Source organism: Parasteatoda tepidariorum, chromosome 7 (genome assembly GCF_982258835.1).
Source record: "Parasteatoda tepidariorum strain Cologne lab strain chromosome 7, Ptep-v5.0, whole genome shotgun sequence".
Taxonomy (NCBI): Eukaryota; Metazoa; Arthropoda; class Arachnida; order Araneae; family Theridiidae; genus Parasteatoda; species Parasteatoda tepidariorum.
In genome coordinates, this window is record NC_141761.1 from 97,943,428 (window position 1) to 97,966,281 (window position 22,854).

Below are 22,854 nucleotides of genomic sequence, written 5' to 3' on the forward strand. Positions count from 1 at the left end.
GACTTCAATTGAATCGCGCCTGATGATCAGCCTGACGATCAGTGTGTGTAAGCAAGGGGACAACTATGTGTCACAATCGCGACTTTTGACATGAAAATGAGAATAAATGAAAGTGAAGGAAAATAGAACTTACAAGAACCAGATTTTTCGCAAACATGCAGTCCCATTTCTGGTGCCCAGGTAGTTTCAATCCTTTTCTTACAAATCAATTCAATGAACTCGCCAGCATCAGTTTGAAAATAAACTCCAAATCCGATGTCTTTGTTAGTTGTTTCGAATTCCCACATCAAAGCGGAGCCTGGCACTTCAACATTTACTACGATTTCGACTTGCGAGTTTCTCAATACACAAAGGTATTCTACGTTATCTTCCTGCTTAATTGATTTCTTGGAGAGATAGTATTGAGTCGGTATTGTACCTCCATGGCATATCTAAAATTACAAGAAGTGGTTATTAATTTCCAAAATTATAACTTCTGAAAATATTTTGTAAGGTTCATACCTATTTAATAAGTTTCTAAGTTACTTTCACCTTCTACCACTCGGATGTTTTAAAAACAGCTTTTAACTTTCTCGCTGCGTATCCCGCGATTTCCACGGGTAACGTAGAATTAGCGAAATTTGCGCAATCCGCGATTTCTGTGAGAAAGCATTTTTTTACGTCTATTTAACTAACCACCTTTTTCTTGTCCTCTAGTCTTTTCTTGTTAATGGTTCTATTTCGGCTTTTTTGTGATGTTTAATTTATTCAGGTCTTGATTAACAGATGATTTTTGAACAGAAGCGCAATTTTTGAACTTCTTTTGATTAAAAAAAAAAAAAAAAAAAAAAAAAAGGCAGCGAGAGGTTTTAAGTTTTCGTTTGGAACATTCTTTCACATTGACGGTGAATTGAAATTGGAAATAACCATTTAAAAAAACTAAAAAGAAAAAAAAAATTCTGCCAGATTTAGCACATGAGAAATTTTAAACTAAATCTATTATCATATTCAACTGTAATGCATGTAATGTAAAAATATAAAATTATTCTAAACTAGCTGCCTAAGGCGGCCAGCTGTCCGCCACGCTAAAGGTTTTCACAAATAAAGGTTTTTAAAACATAGCAGGAAATTTGAAGATTAGTGGACAGTTAAAGTGTTCCTGTCCTGCAATTTTGTCTTCATATCCAGTTCTGCTGCAGATGTGTTATAGCTCTTGAGGATGTTTGAAGATGTAACTTTGCTATGGTAACCTAAGGCCTATGGTAACCTAACCTATAATATAACTATCAGGTGGTGACTTGTTTTTTTTTTTCTTAAAAAAAAGGCCTCAGAAAACAACGCTTAAGAAAAAAAACTAAGATGCTAAATACATGAAAAGAACACGAAAACGAATTAATTTTTTATGGTATCAATTTCTATTTCTATACAATTTTTTATGGTATCAATTTCTATTTCTATTTCGCTACAAAAATTATCGTCTTCGCTTAAGAAAAAAAAAAGAAGAAAAAAAAGTCCCGCAGTGGACTGATCGTTAAGACACGGTTCCCAGCAGATCACTGAAGTCAAGCATCACTGGCTACGGTCAGTGTGCGGGTGGGTGACCACTTGGATCAATCTGCGTAGGGACCGAGGGTGTGCGGTATTGGTCCTCGCTAAACTGTGCTACCCTAAAGTGCTCGTCGGGCTACCGAAGTGGGGGTGCCATCCCTTCCGCAGAGGATCAAAATTGTGATGGCATGTCTTCGGATCATCCTCCGGGATGTTTCCCAGATCGTCGTCAATAGCCCATTGTGCAGCTCTAGCGCGACGTAAAGTAACAACAACAACAACTTAAGAAAAAAAAATAGATCGTGGAAAGAAGAAGAAAAACTTATTATAACAATTACGAACAGCGACAAATATATCAAAGAGAAGCGTTCTATTTACGTATCGAATATGTTGCCACATTTTTAATACAAAAGTTAAACTTTTCTCCACTTTGATAAATGTAAACTAATGTGAACCTTACAATTAAATTATTAATTCCTTCGTATATTACTGGTTTAAGTTGTCGAAAATTAATATTTCGATTGTAAGGTTCGCATTAGCATACATTTATAAGAGTGGAGAAAAGTATATGCATTTTTTAATAGTTTTTTGAATATGGCTCTTTGAAGACGAAAAAGCATAGATTTTCTTACAAAATGACTGATAACTAAAAAACTAACTCAAATTTTTGAAAAAGAAAAAAAATATTTCTTCATTATGTCAAAACACAATTATATGCCGAGTTTCGTGCCTGAGCGAGGCTTCTGGGGCGATATATTGTGATTACAGACAGACACACACACAGCCGCGTTTATTATTATGTATAGATAAATACTTAAAAAATAACTTATTCAACACTGCTTAGCTGTAACTTAAGATTACCTAACAAAATGAATCTAAATAAATACTTAACATACAACTAATTATTTAACACTACTTAAAGTATTACTTAAGGCAACCTAACAAAATAAATTATTATAGATGTCCATAGTGTTGCCAATTTAGGTAGAGAAATACCAGCGTTTTTTGGTGCTGCGTACGAGAAATAAATATATAAAAGCATACTCACAAATGTTTTACAGAGAGGATCACCATCCGGGTCAGTTCTATTTCCCCCAAGGAATGCTGGCAAGACATCGGCATCTATTGTCTCCAATAACGTCTCCTTTACTTTCTCTGAAATGTGATATTGTTTTTTATGAGCTTTAATTTTAAACTGTAATTTTACTTTAATTTCAAGTTTTTATTTTAAACTATCTATCATGCTTGAAAGAATTATCTGGATTTCAAACTTGACAAAGGATTTAAGGTTGTTTTTTCGAAGGCTTCTTCGTCATATGAAATGATTGTTTTTTGCTAATAACATGCCATTTTCATAACTGCTGTGAGTTTGCAACAGTTACTCATGACTGTTAGGACAAGTTTAGCCTATCTAAAGCTATCTATGCTAATTCTGAAAATGGCGCAAAACCAGTGCCCCCCCCCCAAGCTCTTGGGCGCATGTCCTTAAAAAAAATTCTCTCGCCTATATTCCCTCCCAAACTATTCGTTTTATTTAGTGTAAAAATTCCCCCCCCCCAAGCTTTAAGTGGGCGCATCGTGCGCCCACCTTCCCCCCTGATGGGGGCCCCTGCTCAAAACGTCTCTATAGAGAAAAGCCACAGTTTTATGGATATTAAAAGAATTTGTGGCCTTAATTTTTTAATATTTAAAAATGCTACATTATCTGGGCTCTTAAAAATTTGCAAAAACTGAAAATAAGGATGTGATTTTGATAATTTTCATCCACGTGGAAAAATGTCGTCTAATCGGCAATTTTTAAAAAGTTAACTTTTTAAATGTTTAAATTATTCATCTGTTCTAAAGCCCAGAAAGTTCTTCACGGCAAGATTATAGTTAAAAAGTAGATAATAGTTTGAAATCATACGTTTTGCTTCAAATGCTGTTTTTTTTTGGGGTGGGGTGGGGTGGGGGGACTGAGTTTCAAAACCAGACCACACTCTTGGAAATATGGTCGTGAGGAGAGCTCTCCACGATGCAAATTTGGACCAAAGTCAGTAATTTTATTTTTTGCGTATTTCGCTATATCTCGCGAACTTCTGAAGCGAATTGAAAAATTTTTGCACGCAATTGTAAAATGCGTTTATCCAAAATTAAGTCCATGCAAAAATTTATTTTTCGTAATTTTTTTAAATTTTTTTTTATTATTTTATTTAATAATGGTCCGAAATATTTTGAACTGTTAAGTATACAAATTTTGCATCATTTTGAAGAAAATAACTTTACATGGAAAAATACAAAATCTGAGTAAAATTGGTGGAATAGTTCTAGAGAAATTAAATATTAAAAAAAAATCAGATATTTAATATTTGATTCTTCAGAAATTATTCGACCGAATTTGCCCAAATTTTGTAATTTACCATGTAAAATTATGTTCTTTAAAATTATGTAAAAATTTTATACCTTACAATTCGAAACTTTTTCGACCATTATTAAATAGAATAATAATAAATATTTACTAAAAATATTTTTTTGCATAGAATTACTTTTAGACAAACGAATTTTATAATTGTGTGCAAAAATTTTTCAATCAGTTTTTGAAATGTAGTGAAATACACAAAAAGTAAAATTAACATTAAGGGGTTCAATCTTTGGAGAGGTCCTGTTAGTTAGTTAGTTAGTTAGTTTTTAGTTATTGGCGCAAGAGCCAGTTGTGGCTATATCGCACCTACAACTTGGTTTTTATTAAATATCTATATTGATGTATCAAAACCAATGGCTTTGAGGTATGAGAAGATGTTGTCGTGGGGACTGTTACCAATTAATAAAATCAATGATGGATTAAAGCAACCGAATTGGCGTTGTCTCTGAATTTTAAATTTGCTACATTTGGTTAAAATGTGTTTCACAGTGAGCGGTTCCTTACAATGGGAACACTCTGGAGCAGGCTCATTTAGTAGAAGATGTCTGTGAGTAATACGAGTATGACCGATACGTAAACGGTTTAAAATAACTTCTAGCTTTCGAGGTAGATTAAGATGTGTATAAGGTTGTAGGTTAGAATAGATACTATGTAGTTTATTATTTGTCTCATTATTCCAGTTTTTTTGCCATTCTGAATACAAGGTACATTTGATAGTATTTTTAACATCTGATAACGTTGATTTATGATTAGTTAGGTTATTTGTTGATTTTGCTGCCCTATCTGCTACTTCATTTCCTAGGATGCCAGTATGTCCAGGTATCCATGAAAAAATTATTTTGTACCCAGAAAGTTTTAAAGTGTTGTAGAGATTAAAAATACAATTTATAATAGAATGAGGTTTATGATTACAGTTTAACAATGCTTCAATACAGCTTTTCGAATCGCTATATATATACCATTTCTTTAATGGTTGAGATGAAATAAACTGTAAAGCCAAGAATATTGCGTGTGCCTCACTTGTAAATACTGAACAGGATGGGGGAAGTTTTTCTGAAACAGTGGATCCATTGGCCACAACAGCTGATGCTGTGTGACCATTAGTTTTTGAGCCATCAGTAAAGACCGGATTAAAATCTGCGTATTGCTCTCGGTGGCAATTAAAAATTTGTTGATAAATAATGGATGATGTGTGTTCTTTAGTATTTCCTTTAAAAATGTCGATGAAAGGAAAATTTATACCAATCCAGGGAGGATGCGGTTCACATATTGGTAAAATATCAAAATCCTCGATGGTAAAATCTGATAAAAGTTTTTTCATCCTAAGTCCAAAAGTTGGAACGCAGGATGGTCTATGGTTAAAAAGAGTTTCGTAGTCTGGCGTTAAAATCTTAGGAAACATGGGATGTTTAGGGTGACTCTTGATATGAAAATAATAATTTAGGGCAAGTTTTTCTCGGCGTATAATGAGGGATGGTTCATGATATAAAGCTAGCAAACTTTGAATTGGAGAGGTACGAAAAGACCCTGTAGCAATGCGAATTCCTTCGTGGTGTACTGTGTCTAGGTATTTTAAAACAGATTTTCTAGCAGATCCATATATAATAGATCCATAGTCAATTTTAGAGCGAATGATACTGCGATAAATTTTAATCATAGATTTGGTGTCTGCCCCCCAAGAGCAGTTCGTTAAAACTTTGAGTATGTTTAATTTCCTTTCACAATTTTGTCGCAGATAGTTAATGTGAGGTTTAAAAGTTAATTTTGAGTCAAAAATTATGCCCAGAAATTTTACTTCAGGTAAAACTGGTATACGGTAACTATTGATAAATAATTCTGGATCAGGATGAAGACCTCGTTTACGACAAAAGTGAATGCAAGAAGTTTTGTTAGGTGAAAAAGTAAAACCATTACTGTCTGCCCACTGTAATACTTTATTAATTGCATATTGAAGTTGTCTTTCTATTGTGTGCATATGGGTAGCTTTGCACGAAATCCGAAAATCATCGACAAAGAGTCTACCGTCAACAGAAGGGGGTAAAAGGGATAAAATTTTATTTATTTTGATTAGAAATAAAGTGACGCTAAGAACACTACCCTGAGGAACACCCTCTTCTTGAGTGTAAATGTCTGAAAATATAGGATTTAAAAACACTTGAAAGGTTCTTTCTGCTAAAAAATTTTGAATAAAATAAAATAAATTCCCTGTTATATCATAATCTAGAAGATCTCGCAGAATACCATAGCGCCACGTTCGGTCGTATGCTTTTTCGATATCGAAAAATACTGCTACCAGATGCTGTCTTTTCAAGAACGCTTCTCTTATCTCAGTTTCTAAAAGTATGGCATTATCAGTAGTAGAACTGCATTTTCTGAAACCAGTCTGTTTGCAAGATAAAATATTTCGAGATTCTAGCAAATAGGTAAGTCTAGCATTTAAAATCCGTTCCAATAGTTTGCATAAACAGCTAGTAAGAGCTATGGGCCGATAGTTATTAGGATTTTTGTGGTCTTTTCCTGGTTTGGGGACAGCTATTACGTATGATTTGCGCCAGCTGGAGGGAAATTTTCTCTCGATCCAAATTCTATTGAAAAAATTTAAAATTATTTGTAGATGGGTATCTGAAAGGTGCTTAAACATGTTACTGTGTATATTATCAGGACCAGGAGAAGTGGGTTTACAACGTTTTATTGCCGATTTTAGTTCCATTAAAGTAATTTTTGAATTATAATCATTGATTGGTTCGGATGGACATTTAAGTATTGTTTTTTCAGTTATTGCTTTATATCTTTGAAAGGAGGTTGGATAATTTGTGTGGCTGGAATTCTGAGAAAAGCTTTCAGCAAGAGTGTTAACTATTTCTTTTTTATCAGTTATTTTGCGGTTATTTATTTCAAGATGAGTAACAGGTGAAGTTGCATAATGGCCAGATATTGTTTTAATCTTTTTCCAAACTTCTTTAGATGTAGTATTACTGTTTATTCCACTGACGTATTCAATCCAAGATTTCTTTTGGCTTTGTCTTCGAGTTTTTCTTGCTATTGCTCGGGCCCGTTTGAATGCAATCAAGTTTTCTTGGGCGGGATATTTACGGAATTTTCTCCAAGCCTGTTTTTGAAATTTGTGAGTTTGGCTACATTCCTTGTTCCACCAGGGTTTTGTATATTTAGGGCAGTTAGGAGAAGTGTAAGGCATTGACTGTTCAGCTGCTGTTATGAGGGCATTAGTTATTTCAGTTGTGGCTTCATCAATAGTTCCTGTTTCTATTGTATGTTCATTGAATGTAAGAGATTTACAAAACATTACCCAATCTGCTGCCGCGATGCAGAGTCTAGGTAATCGATAGATATTATTTTGAGACGGTACAGAAATTTTTATAATGATAGGAAAGTGGTCACTGTGGTAAAGGTAGTTGTCAACAAAAAGCTATAAAAACGGGTATATTTGAGGAGAACAAATAACCAGATCAATAGAATGAAAAGTTCTAGAAGGGAAATGGAAAAGCGTTTTTTCATTTTTATTTAGTAGACATAATTGATGATCATTGATGAGTTTCTCTATCTGGTTACCACGAGAATTTGAATTGGCGCTACCCCACAATGGGTTATGCCCATTAAAATCTCCCATGATGATGAATGGTGACGGTAGTTGAGTAATTAGATTGTCTAGGTCAGATTGTGGTATTACCTGATTTGGTGGTAAATAAATACAGCATACCGTGATAAGTGATTGAATGAAAATTTGAACCGCAACAGCTTGTAGAGGGGTTACTAATGAAACAGTAGAAAACGGATAGCTTTTAAACGTTAAAAGTGAAACGCCGCCGCATGCTTTGTTACCTTGTATAAAATCCTTTCTTGAATTAGTATACCTATGTATATTTCCCTTATGAGATGGTTTAAGGAATGTTTCTTGGAGACAAAAGCATATGGGATTGTGTTTGTCAATTAGGCTTTTAATGTCTATTAAATTTGTGTAGAAGCCTCTGCAATTCCAATTTAAAAGTTTTACCATTATTTATTTTGCAGATTTAAACTTGTTGTTTTTAGGCATAAGGTTAATTGGAGTCTCCATTCCCTTCTCTATTTGCATGTCCGAATCAGTTGCATTATCAGTACTCATATCTTCAGATTGTTCTAGCTTACTGTTGGATAATTTGCTCCTATTTTTATTGAAACGATTTTGTTTACTTTTTGAAACAAATTTGGGTTTGCTTAATTGTGGCGTCTGGGTTAATTTTTTGTGCAAAACATTTACTAGCTGTGGAGTTAGTTTCAGATATTGATTTTTTTCAGTATTGTTTTGTGAAGATGTTGATTGAGGGGAAACAGATTTTACAGATTTGTGTATTTGATGAGACGGTATGGTTTTTGAGGCAGAGGTTGTTTGTTGAGATGTTTGTACTTCTGCTTCGATTACGTTACATTGTATGCCGATGGATTTAGTTATCTTTGAATTGGTGACAGCTGCAGCATACGAAATATTAGGTCGTGGCTGTGAGTTTAAAAATTTAGATCTAGCTTCAGTGTAGGATAGATTTTGCGTAACTTTAATGCTTATAATTTGCTTCTCTTGCTTCCATTTTTGACACATTCGAGAATTAGCGGAGTGGGGTTCATGGCAATTTTTGCATTGTTCTGGTAACGTGCAGGATTTGAAGTTATGCCCTGCCTGACCGCAGCGAGAGCAGGTTTCTTTGCCTCGGCAGTTGTTGGTGGCATGGCCAAACTTCTGGCATTTAAAACAGCGAAGTGGATTTGGTATGTATGGACGGATTTTACAATTTCTATAGCCAGCTTTAATTTCAGTAGGTAAATTGGCTGTATTGAAAGTTAGAATCAAGTGTTGTGTAGGAACTATTTCATCGCCCTTTCTTATTGTTATATGTCGTACATCAATTACGCCTTGACTAGAGAAGCCTTCAATTATTTCAGAGGTTGGAAGAAATTGTAGTGTTTTTTCTGTTATAACGCCTTTCGATATGTTTAATGTCTTATGGGGTGCTACAGTAATAGGAACATTGCCAAGTTTATTTGATTTTAAAAGTAGGGTAGTCTGCTTTTCAGAACTAGTTTCCACTAACAAGTCACCAGAGGGCATAGCACGAACATTTTTTGGATTACCTATCTGAGATTCTAGAGACTTTTGTACGAGAAATGGTGATAAAGAAGAAAGTTTCTTTACTGTTGAGCTGAGTATCAGATATTTAGCTTTCGTAGGGTCGTAATTAGAGCAAGTAGATAAGTCAAATCTAGGTGAAGTTTTTCCGAAACAGGGTGATTCAGTAGGAGTAGTCATATCAAATGAAGATGTTTATCTGGACACTCTCATGCCCACCACCGAGCCCAACAAGGGGAACAGAAACACTGGCTCTGAATACATCAGCCTCAGCATTCTGCTCAGAGTAGCTCCAGATATAGCACTACACCAAAGGAGCGTGGATCCGCCAAAGCTATCAGAGCTCAGGGGCACTCCTCCGATGCAGTACTAGTCCCGAGCAAGGAGCTAAACTGTCCCTACCAGCCGATTGAAAGAGAGGGGGACCTAACCTCCTTCCACTCGTCTAAAATGAAGCAGGGGCCAAAGAGCACGCAGTCTACTAACTCCGAGAGGAAAATGCCCCCTTGGGCGCCACACTCGTATGAGAAAGCAGACAGGTAGCTCCAGGCTCCCCCTTTCCACCTTACGAGACGCAGCACACGGCAAACGTGCTGGTTAGCAAAAGCTAACGTTGTTAGTCTGCATGCTTTAGGGAAAGATTGGTTATTTAAAATAAATAGGTGAAACATAAATCAGGAAACCCGACAAAACCAGTAGAAAACAAACAAAAATTAGAAGATATATAATCTGAAACTGATAAACAGTGTTTTTGAATGAAATGAAATAAAATTCGTCCACTAGGTCAATATAAACATTGGATAAAAGGTCGGAAACTCAAATCAGGACCGTCGCAAGAGAGAAATAGAAAAATGCTCAGGTCCAGCTCGGGGCCCCGGGTGCGCCATGCCCGTCACACAAGAGTGTGCCCCTGGGGGGTTGGAGAGGTCCTAACCGAACTATTGGGACCATATTTCCCAGATTGCGGCTACCTCCTATATTTTTGGAGTCAGAAATCTGTATCCGTCGAAAAAGAGGTATGTTTATTCCGAGAAAGTGCGCTTTTGTGCCCGATTTCGTAACTTAAGATATTTCTGCGCTTATTAATTACTTAATTAGTACATTTGAGGTCATCCCTTCGAACCATTAAGATAAGAGTCCTAGAACGTGAAAATCTGATCATTAGATCAAAAGTTATTCAGGAGGTCTGTTTTTTTTGCACACAGTTAAAAAAAGTTATAACAGGGGGTCGCGTAAAGGTAGCAACAGACATTTAGGGGGCACATTATGAGATAAAACTTGCATAGGAACCCATGCTCCGAAAAGTCGTCTTCATCCTATTATGACCTATTCGGACGCACGCGAAGAGAAAAATAGACCAAAAATGCTATTAAAAAAACTGTAGCTTGTAGGGAGAAACTGATTGCAGATTTGAAATCTAAGATCTGTTAAAAAAATCGCACGCAAAAAAAAAAAAAAAAAAATCCTATGTAATTCTCAGTTTCAGCATATATTATGAAGTCAAACAATTTAGCCTTAGTGTAACTTCCCAAGCATTGATAAAAAAAAAAAATGGATCAGAAATGTTTTTTATTTTCACAAATTAGACCTCTCTTTATTTATTGACATTTTGCACCATTTTCACATTTAGTATAGAGTACGTTGGCTACGCATGGGTAAATCTTACCCGAACAGTTATAAATAACTGTTTTCAGTAGGTAGGGGGTCTACGCTATTACCTAATATAATTAAAGTAAAATAGTTTATGAGTTTTTAATATTAAATATAATTCTTTTTTAATATTTCTGGCTCCATGAGCTCATACTACAAACCCTATTAATCCAATCCCTACTATTCCTAATAATTATAATAATAATTCATATAAATTGTTCCTAATCTACCGAATGGCTATCGCTTTCCTACTATTGATCTAATTACGTGAGAAACAATTCCGAATCCTGGTAAAATCAAAATATATACTTCAGGGTGACCAAAAAATCAAAACAAATGCTGAAATAAAATAGGATCACCCCCTCCTGCAGGATCAAAAAATGAAGTATTAAGATTACGATCGGTTAATAATATAGTAATAGCACCTGGGCCCCATGAGTCCTGAAAATGGAGGGGGGGGGAACTTGGAATAATAATAAAATAAAAAAAACGGATTAAAAAAGTAGAATATAATAATAATAAAACAAAAAGAAAAATCTTACATAGAGTTTTAAATTCTTTTTATGTCATGTAAACAGTTTGTTATTAACAACCGAATATGATCTTAAATTTTTTTCTTTTATTCTAAGAAAACTTATACGTTATTGATCTAACTCTTCATTATTAAATCCATTTTATTCTTCATATGTTTTGCTTCAGCCAAATAACTACTAGTTATAAAATTATACTTTCTAATAACATTAGAAAATCGATATTTATGCACTTTTAATGTGCTTAAGTCGTAGATTGGATACATCCATTAGCTAGATACTGTAGCTCTCTAGCTAGTCAAGAAGAGGGGGAATGAATAATGCTTACGTAAGATACAAATTTTTGTTTTCCAAGAAATAAAATCAACTGCAAATTCCACAAATATAAAAATAAATGAAATAAAATAAAAAGAATATAATGACGATTAACTACAAAGGAGGGAAAATTATGATAGCATTACGATCACTGGTTATCCATTAATTGAATGGTTTTTTTTTCTTCTTCTGGATAGACTTTCATAAACGCCACATTATTTCACGTCATGTGTTATAAACTGCATCAAATGGTGTTCGTATTCTAGCCTTCCGATGGGTTGGATTGGTTTTAAATTCCAGACAATATATATTTTTCTAAACTTTTGACGCAGATGGGACTACGGTGTCCCATTTATATATTTTTTTTCTGACACTCTAATTACGAGCAAAAAACAACATATTTTGGTGTTTTTTAATTCTAAAAACAGTCTAACTGTAACTAAAAAAAAATCAATTAGATTATCGGAATTATATTTGTTCTAAAATATAAAATGAAAAAGAATTTTTTCCCATTCACATTTACAAATTTATCAGCAATTAATTTTATAAATAAAAGAAATTTCAATGTTGAATAACTGTCTCTCTTAGATCTAAATAACGTAAATAAGTGCAAATCTAAAAATATTATTGTCGAAAGTTAGCTGTGTCTGGTAGATTTTATCTAGATCAGAAAAGGACACCAGCCATTCAGGCTATATTTCGTAACCATAGATTATTAAAATGATAATATTTGTAGCATATTTTGACTTAAATTAATTCAAAATAATGAGAAAAACCATAAAAAATGTGTTCAATAAGAATTCTGCGTCGAAAGGTTAAGACGTCACAAATTTCTTATTTTTTGTTCAGTATTCATATTTACATTAAAATCGCCGGTTAAGACAGTAATTATGAATAAGTTAATTGTAAAAAGAACCTAAAATATCTTAAATTAATAGTAGGGTAAACTAACCAGTGAAGGAACACTTAAGCTTCGCTTGCCTTTCAAAAAATCATATTAATTTCAAAATTCATAATTTTAGTTAAATGACAGTGTCAACATATTTGCTACTAATTGCAAATTATGTAAAAACAGTGTAGAGAACTTACATAATATTGTTTTAAAGTTTTGGAGGTTCAAATAACAAGTAGTTGGAAGACCACGTGAAGGAACAGCTCTTACCAGTGAAGGAACACAAAATTTCCCAGTAGAGGAACACTTAATTTTGGTTATTTTTTAATGCTCTTTATGAATTTATATGCCATACAAATATCTAAAAACAAGCCTATTCTTGAAATTATAACCTACAAATACTTGGAAAATGTTAACTTTCTTTTTTAATCATGAATTGAAAAGTGAAGTGTCAACATATTAACCAGTGGCGTAGCTACCTAGGGGCTAGGCGGGGCAGTGCCCCGGGGCCCTCAAGTTCAGGGGGCCCTCGAATCCTTACCAGAAATCTCGATCGAACTTAACTTGTGGAAATTTCTCCCATTTTCAAAATAAATATGACAGGTTGCAACCCCACTTTAATCATGACAACTCAGTTGAGAGAAATTCAAAAGTTATGCCTAGGGAATTCCCCAAAATTATTTCTGTAGGTTGGCAGTGTTGTCAATTTGACGGATAGTGATATGTGCGTTTTATTATTCATCGATGTGCGTTTTATTGTGAATTCGAGTTAAGATTTTTTTTCTTCGAGAAAAGTTAAAAAATTAATGCAGTATCAGGAGTAAGTAAGCTAATGTCAATAAACTTTTTTGTACTGGTCAATATAGTGGTTCAATTTTATTTGATTTTACCACTCATATTGATGTCCGTTAAGTCAATAAATCGTGTCAAATCTATAGATTTCGGCTACAGCTCATTGTATAACGCGAAATGTCGTAAAAAAATGCAAGTCACCTGCAGTAGGTACATTAATTCAGGTCCGCGGGCAGGAGATCGTTCATGGTCTCTGTAATGCCTTTCCTTTCGAATAAATAAGCAGACCAGATTTTTAAATAATAAAACTTAACTTTATTTAAAAACAAAAGAAATAGGCATTGTTTTCCAGTAAGAGCTTCCAGCTCTTAGAATACCAAGGTAGACCCTCTACCGATTATATCAAACATACATTTACCTTTCTCTCGCTCGCATCCCTCCGAAGGGATGACAAAATGCGCCAAGTGCGCCTTAAAAGGTCGCCAAACAGTTGCCAACCTTTACAGTCTCCACCGTTAAATGTGGTAACACTAACGGTAATAATTTTTTTTTCCGGGGATTTCCCAACGACACTTGTAGCGTATCATTGTGTTTCTCTTTCCTGTTATTTTACTTTTAACGTCGTCAGTGAACAGTGAGTACCTACCTACTCGAGCAGAATCTAATATTGTATTGTTTAAATAAATTAGAAAACTAAAATTATGGCTAAAAAGAAGAAACCCAATGGTGCATTTAAACGCAAACAACGCAAAGAAAGAGAAGATAGTAAACAAAAATTGCCCAAAATTGGCAAGTTTTTTAGTCAGCTTTCTGCAAGTATATCTGGCCAAAATATTTCTATTGATAGTGACTCAAATAATGTGGTAACTGCAGCTTTGGTTGAGAAGTCTACTGAAGAAGATTCGACAATTATTGCAGTTGGAGATACCTCCGCCGCCGATCATGTGAACGTGGATGATGTTTGCATGACAAATATAAGAGCGGAGGATTTGGAGGAACCACAGACCTCTACATTTTTCGAAAATGTGTACGACAAATCTTCTTATGACTTGGGAAACTTCACGAACAAGACATTAAGTGATAACGAAAAACGTCAAATTCTTGATATGGGGCCTTTGCAGCCTTCAGGACCTTTTCCAACAGACATCAACTAGAACAATAGGTGTTTTTCAAAATCGTACTACGTTTCGTGTTCTAAATATGGGCCAGTTAATCGTTTTTGGTAGTGATATTCCAAAATATTAGACGCTGCCTATTGTCAACCCTGCTGGTTATTTGCTTCACAAAGGAATAATGTTTGGTGTATGGGAATTCGAGATTAGAAGCATTTATCAGAAAGAATTAAACAACACAGTTGTTCGAGTGGCCATTCGGAAGCATGTGCTGTGTATGAATTTTGGAAGAAAAAAACGATACTAATACTATCGACAAGGAACTTGAAAATGAAATTCGCAAAGAAGCATCATTTGAGAAAATGGTTCTTCAAAGGCTATTGATATCATACTTACCCTAGCAAAGAGTTCTTTGGCTTTGAGAAGACATCAAGAAGACTTAAGTCAGAAAGGATACCACGGAAATTTTCTGTCCTTTGTAGAGCTTGTCGCCCGATATGGTCACATTTTGCGGCAAGTTAGGGATATGCCCAAAGGTAATAATAATTATTTCTAAGTTTTTTTAATCGTTTTATTTTGTTTATAATTATTAACTGTTTAATATCAGGACTTTTTTGAAATTGTGTTTTTTTATGTTTTTAGGATCTACAAGATATCTGAGTGCAACAATTCAAAATGAAATGAATGAGAACTTGGGGACCAAACTCGAAACCCATCTACTAGAACAAATTTGAGCGTCACCGTTTTTTGCCATCATAATGGATACGACACAGGACATATCGAAGGTAGATCAGCTAAGCATTGTTGTGAGGTATACAGTAATAACCAGATCGGAAAATGGACAGCCAATTGATATAGAAGTAAAAGAAGTGTTTCTAGGCTTTTATGCAGTCATCAAACATGGCGCAGTAGATTTAGTCAACCAAGCGACAACATTATTTATCGACAAAAATATTGATTTAAAAAAATTTGTGGGGCAAGGCTATGATGGAGCCAGTGTGATGAGTGGTGTGTATAATGGTGTACAAAAACATATTAAGGATATCCAGCCTAATGCAGAGTACGTACATTGTGCCACTCATAATTTAAATTTGGTGATAAATGAAGCTGTTAGCAGTTGTGTGGAAACACAGATTTTTTTCGCAACGTTGCAAGATTTGTATAACTTTTTCGGAAACAGCATCAAACGTTGGGGTCTACTGTCAAAATTCACTGGCGAATCGGACACCACTCTAAAAAAACTAAATCCGACTAGATGGTCCAGTAGGGTCAATACGATATCTGTAATAAAACTTCGTTATTTTGATATTATCAAAGCATTATCAGAAATAGTTCTAAAGAGTCCTAATAAAGATGAGCGTAGTGAAGCAGAGAGTATTGAAACAAAAATGCTAAATTTCGAGTTCGTGTTGCTTTGCGAATTCATGCACAGTGTATTGAACGACATCAATTATGCATACAAAACTTTACAAAAATGCGACATCAATTTGGGCGAGGCGAGTAAAGTTTTAGCAGAGACCAAAGCAAAGTTGCAAATTTATAGAAATGATTTCGAATTATTCAAGTGTAAAGCCAATAGTTTGATTAAAATTCTTACAAGTTTTAAAATGGGAAGTTTCTATCAAGCCAAAAATCGAAACTTTTGGTACCTTTTAAAATGTAAAAATTTTTTATGCCAAACAAATGCTAAATTAATGATCCAGTAATATGAATTTGTAACTGCAAAAAAATATGGTATTGATACCCATCTTCAAGAAAAAAGACAAAGAAAAGTTAAAAAACATTTTGATGAATTAGCTGCTGATCACCGATTTCCAAACCGAGAAAAAATATTTAAAATTGAGATTTTCAATAATGTACTAGACACAGTAATATCTCAATTAGATACACGTTTTATTGGTATGAGTGCAGTCTGTCATATATTCGATTTTCTAACACCAACATTTTTATTACATGTTGATGAAGCAACTTTATTACAAAAGTGTGACGAATTGCAAAGAAAATATTCAGATATAATAGGCCCTAGTTTTTCACTTCAATTTATTAATATTTACCACCTAGTTTTACCTCAACTAACTCAAGCATGGACTGTTCACCAATTATGTAAGGAAATAATGAGCAAATATGGAGTGCTAGAATGCGACCTAACGGAAGTATTTACAGCAATGTTATTATTCTTTACAATTCCTGTCACTTCTGCAGCAGCTGAAAGGTCATTTAGCAAATTAAAAATAATAAAAAATTATTTAAGAGTACAAGAAAAATAAAGTTTTTCTTTCATTTTCATTAACTTAGAAAAAAAAACCAGTAAAAGAACACTTGTTCCTTCATTGGTTTTTCATTGTTTGGTGACCCAGTGAATAAACACCCTCTTATCTTAGTACTTTATTATGCTATGATGCTTAAAAAGAATAATAAAACGTAACTTCAGTAACTATATTTTGAATTCTCTTTTTCACAGTGAGAAAAATAAAACTATTATATGCAATTAATTTCACTTCAAACATATAAATACAAACACTCACCTTATAATTTTTTCAAAGAAACAAGGTGTTTCTGAAATAATAACAAATTCAAAATTTTTTCCAGAGAAGTCTATGTGACCAGGTAATCCAAAACATTGCTAGATGACTTCCTATTGTTTGGTAGTAAGCTATTGTTACCAATCAATCTAAAGAAAATCTTTCAAATTCTTATTTTTAATCAATATATATGAAATGTTCCTTCACTGGGTAGTGTTCCTTCACTGGTTGGTTTACCCTATGTTAAAACATTAAAAATAAGCGCTGGTGAAAATAAAAATGAAAAAAACTCAGGGGCTGTAAGGAAACAATGGGAAAAATATACTTGAGGGTGCCCCTTGGCGACTTATGTTTGGCACCATACTTGTTTGCCCGGAACGCCGTGGTAACCCACAAACAGGACACTTATATCTATTACTAATTAAACCTTCATTCATACACCAGTCAGTCACTGCTTTTTTTCCATTGTTATTCAAATCGTACAGAAACTTAAGATTTATCTTATTGACAGTATTCATTTTTAGTACCAGAAGCAAAAATAACCTTACCAGCCGATATCCAAAGTAGAACTAACGGATCTCTGAAATTACCTTTAAAAATTCATTTAAAAACAATGCTAAATTCTAAACTAATCAGAATCACGATTCAAATCTAAACCAATCAGAATCACGATTGGTTTTCAACATCACCCAGCTTGGCGATCAATCGCGATCACAACTTGGCGGGGGCACCCTCAAGTATAGTCTACCCGAAACAATCAACTTTAAGAAGTTTCAAAATTATCGTTTGCTTTTTATTTTATTTGATTTTGTGCTATTTTTCTTTAATTAATGCTTATGTCAGCCCAATTTTTTGTAATTCTAACGATTCTTTTTTTCTTATTATAGTGAAGTTGATCTAGTCAGTCGAAAAGCATGTGCACTTGAAAAACTAAGAACACTCATTTTCCCAATGAGAAAATATCTTTTTGAGGAGAAAACACAATTTTCTGTGAGCCTTTATCTTGTTTACGATTTGCCTACTGAAAGTGAAATGAGACTGTACAACTATATAACAGCAGACGCAATATTTGAACGGGTCAGAAAGCTAAACTTACCTGGTCCAACAATCTGAATTTTTTTTAAGAGGTCAGATGAAATAACTATCTTCACAATAGCAAACAGGACTGAAAAATACGAGGGGGCTGCAAAGATATGAAATGTTTCAATTTTATCATATTTTCATCAGAGTGTTTAAATTTCAAGTTTTAATGTTATTTTAGCTAAGAATGGAAATAAATGAAATTATCCATCAATCAAAGGATTATCAATGGATAATACACATAGAAAAGGGTGTTCCATAAACACCTTCCTTACTATAATACTTCAGAAGTTTTGTCAAAAGTGAAGAATAAAAACATACCGTCTAAGATAACACATAGATGTGATTATAAAACTACACATTTCTTTGCTACTTATAAAGAAAAAAACTATGAATGCTTTAAACATAAATAAAATCGCTAGCATTACTTATGTTTTCGGCCATTGAATGTCGGCCTCATTTCACTACTTATAAAACTGAATTAGTGTTTACTTCGTGCTGCGACTAATTTGATGTTGAGCCGGGATAGCCTGGTTGGCGGGGAGCTGGACGCTCATGAGAATGGGAGTTCGAATCCAGCCGGCCAAAGACTCTCCGTGTAGTAAAGGGTGACTGCTGCACGTTAAATTTGTGGCATCACCAGTGGCGTACGCAAGGGAGGGATTTAGGGGTTTAAACACCCCCTTGAGCTCAGACAAAATGGCAAAAATGAAAATTTTAGTAGAAATTATGCGGGCTATTATTTTTTAAGACTATATATTTTTATTTGCCTTATGCCTACATTTTTTCTCACGGTATTTCTCAGAATACTGAAAAAACATTTACTATAATAGGGTTGTACTTTTGAAACCAAATTCACGTGATAATGTTACGCACTGGTTCCTTTCTGTCCTGCCAGTCGCGATAGTTTTCGAGACTGGCTGGCAGTCGCGAGGTCTTTACGCGATGATTCTGGAATCCTAGAATAATGTAAATAATTTACTTTTCTTTTATCTTCAATTGTTTCTATTATTATGTATCAAATTGGGATTTTATTGTTATGTATAACCCAGACTAGAATTATGATTTTCAACTATTGTACATTCTGAGATTTAACTTACTGTTAATGCAGCAACCCCCTTTCCATCCTCCAACTTATTTTTCTATTGCGATGAAAGAGCAGATATCCAACACTGGATAGGTACTCTGATAAAACTAGCTCGTTGAAGTTATTCATTCCAGCTCGAAACTTTAAGATTGTAACATAGCGGATATTTCTGCTCCAATATATATATATATATATATATATTTGCTGTTCTTGGATCTTTAGGATGTCAAAACGCAAGAATTTAACAATTTTTAATTACTTTGAGAAAAAATCACGACCTGAAATTAGTGAAGTGACAGCATCTAGTACCAATGTAAGTTTTTCTGTTGTACGGAAATGTGATACTTCCGTTGAAGAAAACGTTTCTAGCATAACAAAATCTGATGAATGTGAAAGTGGCCCTGAAAGTGTTACTTCCCACCCATATGACTTTTTTCAGAAGATATTACATTATGTTCTTAAATTTAAAAAATCAAATCAAAATTTAACTAAACAATGTTGCCTAAATAAAAAGTTAAAACTGTCTAAATTAGGGAAATAATAGTGCTTTATTACATACTCGAATTTCTTTCAGTAGTTCCAGCAAATTATGAACACCCCCTTTGAAAACATTCTGCGTACGCCACTGGGCATCACAAAGTCCTCCATGTTCCCATAATAAATTTTACCTCTGGGTGAACTGTATTGAAGATTGATCGTTCTCTGGTTCAGGCCAAAATTTCGATTTGAGGATGAATGAATGATGCATGAATGAGTCTGTCCTAAGAAACTGGTGTGACGTATGGGTGTGGCAGAAGTCGAATTCTTAGCCATACATGGCTCCACTGGAAAACAATAACACTCTCATTCCCTTTGCCTTAATGGCCGACGTCAACAACAACAACTAATTTCAAGTGGCGTCATCTAACAACAAAAAATTAAACCCTTTTGCTCTCTCGTTATATTGTGCTTATCTTAGGTTGGACTATTGCTCAGCTATAAATTTGCTGTTTCCTTAATCTCCTATAAACCGTTCAAATAAAGCGTTCCGTTTAAAAAAAAAAAAAATCGTATTTCTGTTTTTCTTTTTTATTCCAATATTTCGTTTTATAACGATTAATTTTGGATATTTATAGCATAATTATTATTTAATTAACAGCTATTCCTTAATGAAACAGTTATAAAATTTACCGTTGATTACGTATACTGTTTTCATACGTTCTGGGAAGTTGTTTTGAAACATAGTGATCCATTCCATTGCTAGTTCCAGACCTAAAAACAAAGGAAATAAATGTAGATTTGAGTTATAGTCTTTGTAAGATAGAATAAGCACCTCAAGGTTACGCTAGTTCCCTACTCTCCACGCGTTACCACTCTCCTTTACCATGGTTTCAGCAACTCTTGCATTTTCCTCATTCCAGTTTATTCCATTTTCTTGCTGAAACGTACTGCCTTGGGGGTAAAGCAAGATTTGCCGAAATCATGGTAACGGCGAAGGAGGAAAGGGGAAAGGGTGTATTCTTGAAGCGTTTGTTCTATTTACAAAATATGTAATTACCTATTTACTTTTTTTATGATATTTAATTTAAATTTTAATATTCTAAAGGTCAAACTATGTTAAATTTATCAGTCTTATCTTCAATTAATTTAAATGTTGAAAGAGTAAATTTTTTTAAAAAATTGCTTAACCTCTTTTCTAAATTTTTTCTGCTTTATTAGCAAATTTATTTATTCATTTTTTTTATATTCACATACTGAAATCATTTATTCCTTCTTACAATAATGATCCTTGTAATTTAATAGTTCACTGCCAGTTATTTATGAGCTATCGAATCATTAAAATTTATCGAATGAATCAAATTATAAATGAAGCTCTCGATTCAACATAATGATTAGACATATTTTCACATTGTTCCAGAGAGTTCTTTTGAAACCATTTTTGGCGAAAAACACTATTCTGTCTCCATGTTGGCTAGGAACCTTCAACCTTTCACGTCATACCTACTAGATAATATGTAAACGAGTTCCGAAATTCGACCACAAATTCCAATTAGTGATAAAAAACATCAAGATGATGAAAATGGGGCCGAATATCATCGCGTTGAGAGTGCGAAAATGGCAAAAAACTCAAGCTGGGTCTGATTCTAGATGATACGGAAGGTGGGAGATAGTTGAGGTTTACCCTATCTAAATTAAGCCTTCTATGTTGCCTTTGTACATTATGCCCTCCAGATGTGTAATCATCTCGATGCAACATACCCAATGAGGTGTATTGGATGCGATGGCTTCCACGCTCACCAGATCTTAATTCTTAAGGCCTTTTCTTATGGGGTAGTCTTAAATCATTAGTTTATGAGAAGCCTGTGGACACGGAATGATCTCATAGTGTAGATTTTCTTCTCTTCGGCAAACATCACAAGCACACCTCGTATATTCAAAAGCGTAGAAGTGTCATTTTTACATCGTTGTAGATTGTGCAATAACATAAGCAGGCGCCATTTAAAATAACTCTTGTAATAATTAAACAAATCAATATTTTAGTAGTTCGGAAAATTGTAGTGTCTTTTGCAGTTGTTACCCAGCATGACTTTGAAGCCTGTAAGTGTTTTCTAAATTTTCACCATAATGTGGTTTGCAACCCTATGGTAAGTTCCTCTCCCCGTAATTCCTTTTATGACTCTTCTGAACATTTTGAAACACCCTGTATAAACAATATAGGCAAAGAAATTGGTTAGAACATGAAGGATAGCAATTAACTTTAGTGTAGTTTCTTTTTAGTAAATTTTTTTAACATGTTTTGTTAAAAATTGAAATAAAAATAGAGTGGAATAAAATTATTTTGATGCTATCTGAAATATAGATGTTGAAACATATCTTTAGTACTACAAAAAGTTAAGCTTATAATTGCCGATTTACCATTATAAGCTTATATTTAACGATTTACCATAATAAGCTTATAATTAGTGGAGTAGTGGGTAAAATTTTCGCTTATGAAAGCTTTCGTTGCTCTTCGTGGTAAAAGCTCTGTGTCTGATCGGATACACTTTCTTCGATCGTGCCGTCGGTAATTCGTTCACACTAAGTTAATGTCTCTGCGTTTACAGGGTTGAAATTAGGGCAGTAGGGAAGGGTGGTGCGGTGGCAGTGTGATTACTGCCACAAATAGCTGTTTGAATTAAATTGTAGAGGTGTAGGGCCAGTCACTATTGTCTTTGGATGAGCAGTGGTGGCTCAGGGGATAGCGCGCTCGCCATCCAATCAGGTGACGGGTTCGAATCCCAGGGATGGCTGGTAGCTACGAATTCTACACCCGGCTCGCACTGACCACAGTGCTGACGTAACACTGTCATAAAATATCCTCAGTGGTAGACGGATCATGGGAGTCCTCTTGCCGTCAGACTAACCGTGGGAGGTTTTCGTAGTTTTAATCTCCATGTAACACGAATGCGGATGAGTTCCATCAAAAAGTCCTCCAAGAAGGCAAATTTCTCCCAATAATTGATTCAGGCGTTCCCTTGTCTTTTGGATTGGGTTTAAAATTACGAGGCTACGGAGTTGGAGTTTTAGTGCGATGTCAGCTACTGGAAACAAAGCCGAAAGTCAAGGGCCTGTTACAAACATTAAAATTTGTGCAACTGGGTACCTGCAGGCGACGTCCAGTCTGGATTTCATACCTTATTGGTTGCTGATGTCGTACAATTCGTTAATGACACGAACATACAAGAGCTGTTACAACGTCTAAAAAAATGCATCGATTGATTTAGCTATTATGTGAGAAAATCGACGTTACTGTGAATGACCGAAATTGGTGGTTGTTGACTTCCGCCGGTGAATGTTGACAATCACAT

The 22,854-nt window shown here is 34.4% G+C and overlaps 1 protein-coding gene across 8 annotated transcripts in view; it reads right to left on the reverse strand.

Moving 5' to 3' along the window:
• LOC107455506 (SEC14-like protein 2) overlaps positions 1-22,854 on the reverse strand; it is a 90,265-nt gene that overhangs the window by 14,960 nt on the left and 52,451 nt on the right. For 7 of the 8 annotated variants that reach the window (XM_087168328.1, XM_087168327.1, XM_087168329.1 and 4 more), the window contains 4 exons: positions 20,198-20,278; positions 17,957-18,043; positions 2,576-2,682; positions 134-431 (listed from right to left, as the gene is read on the reverse strand). In XM_087168328.1, the coding sequence (XP_087024454.1) occupies positions 134-431; positions 2,576-2,682; positions 17,957-18,043; positions 20,198-20,278 (573 nt within the window). The remainder of the gene's footprint in view (positions 1-133; positions 432-2,575; positions 2,683-17,956; positions 18,044-20,197; positions 20,279-22,854) is intronic. The other variant, XM_087168331.1, reaches the window with a different exon arrangement.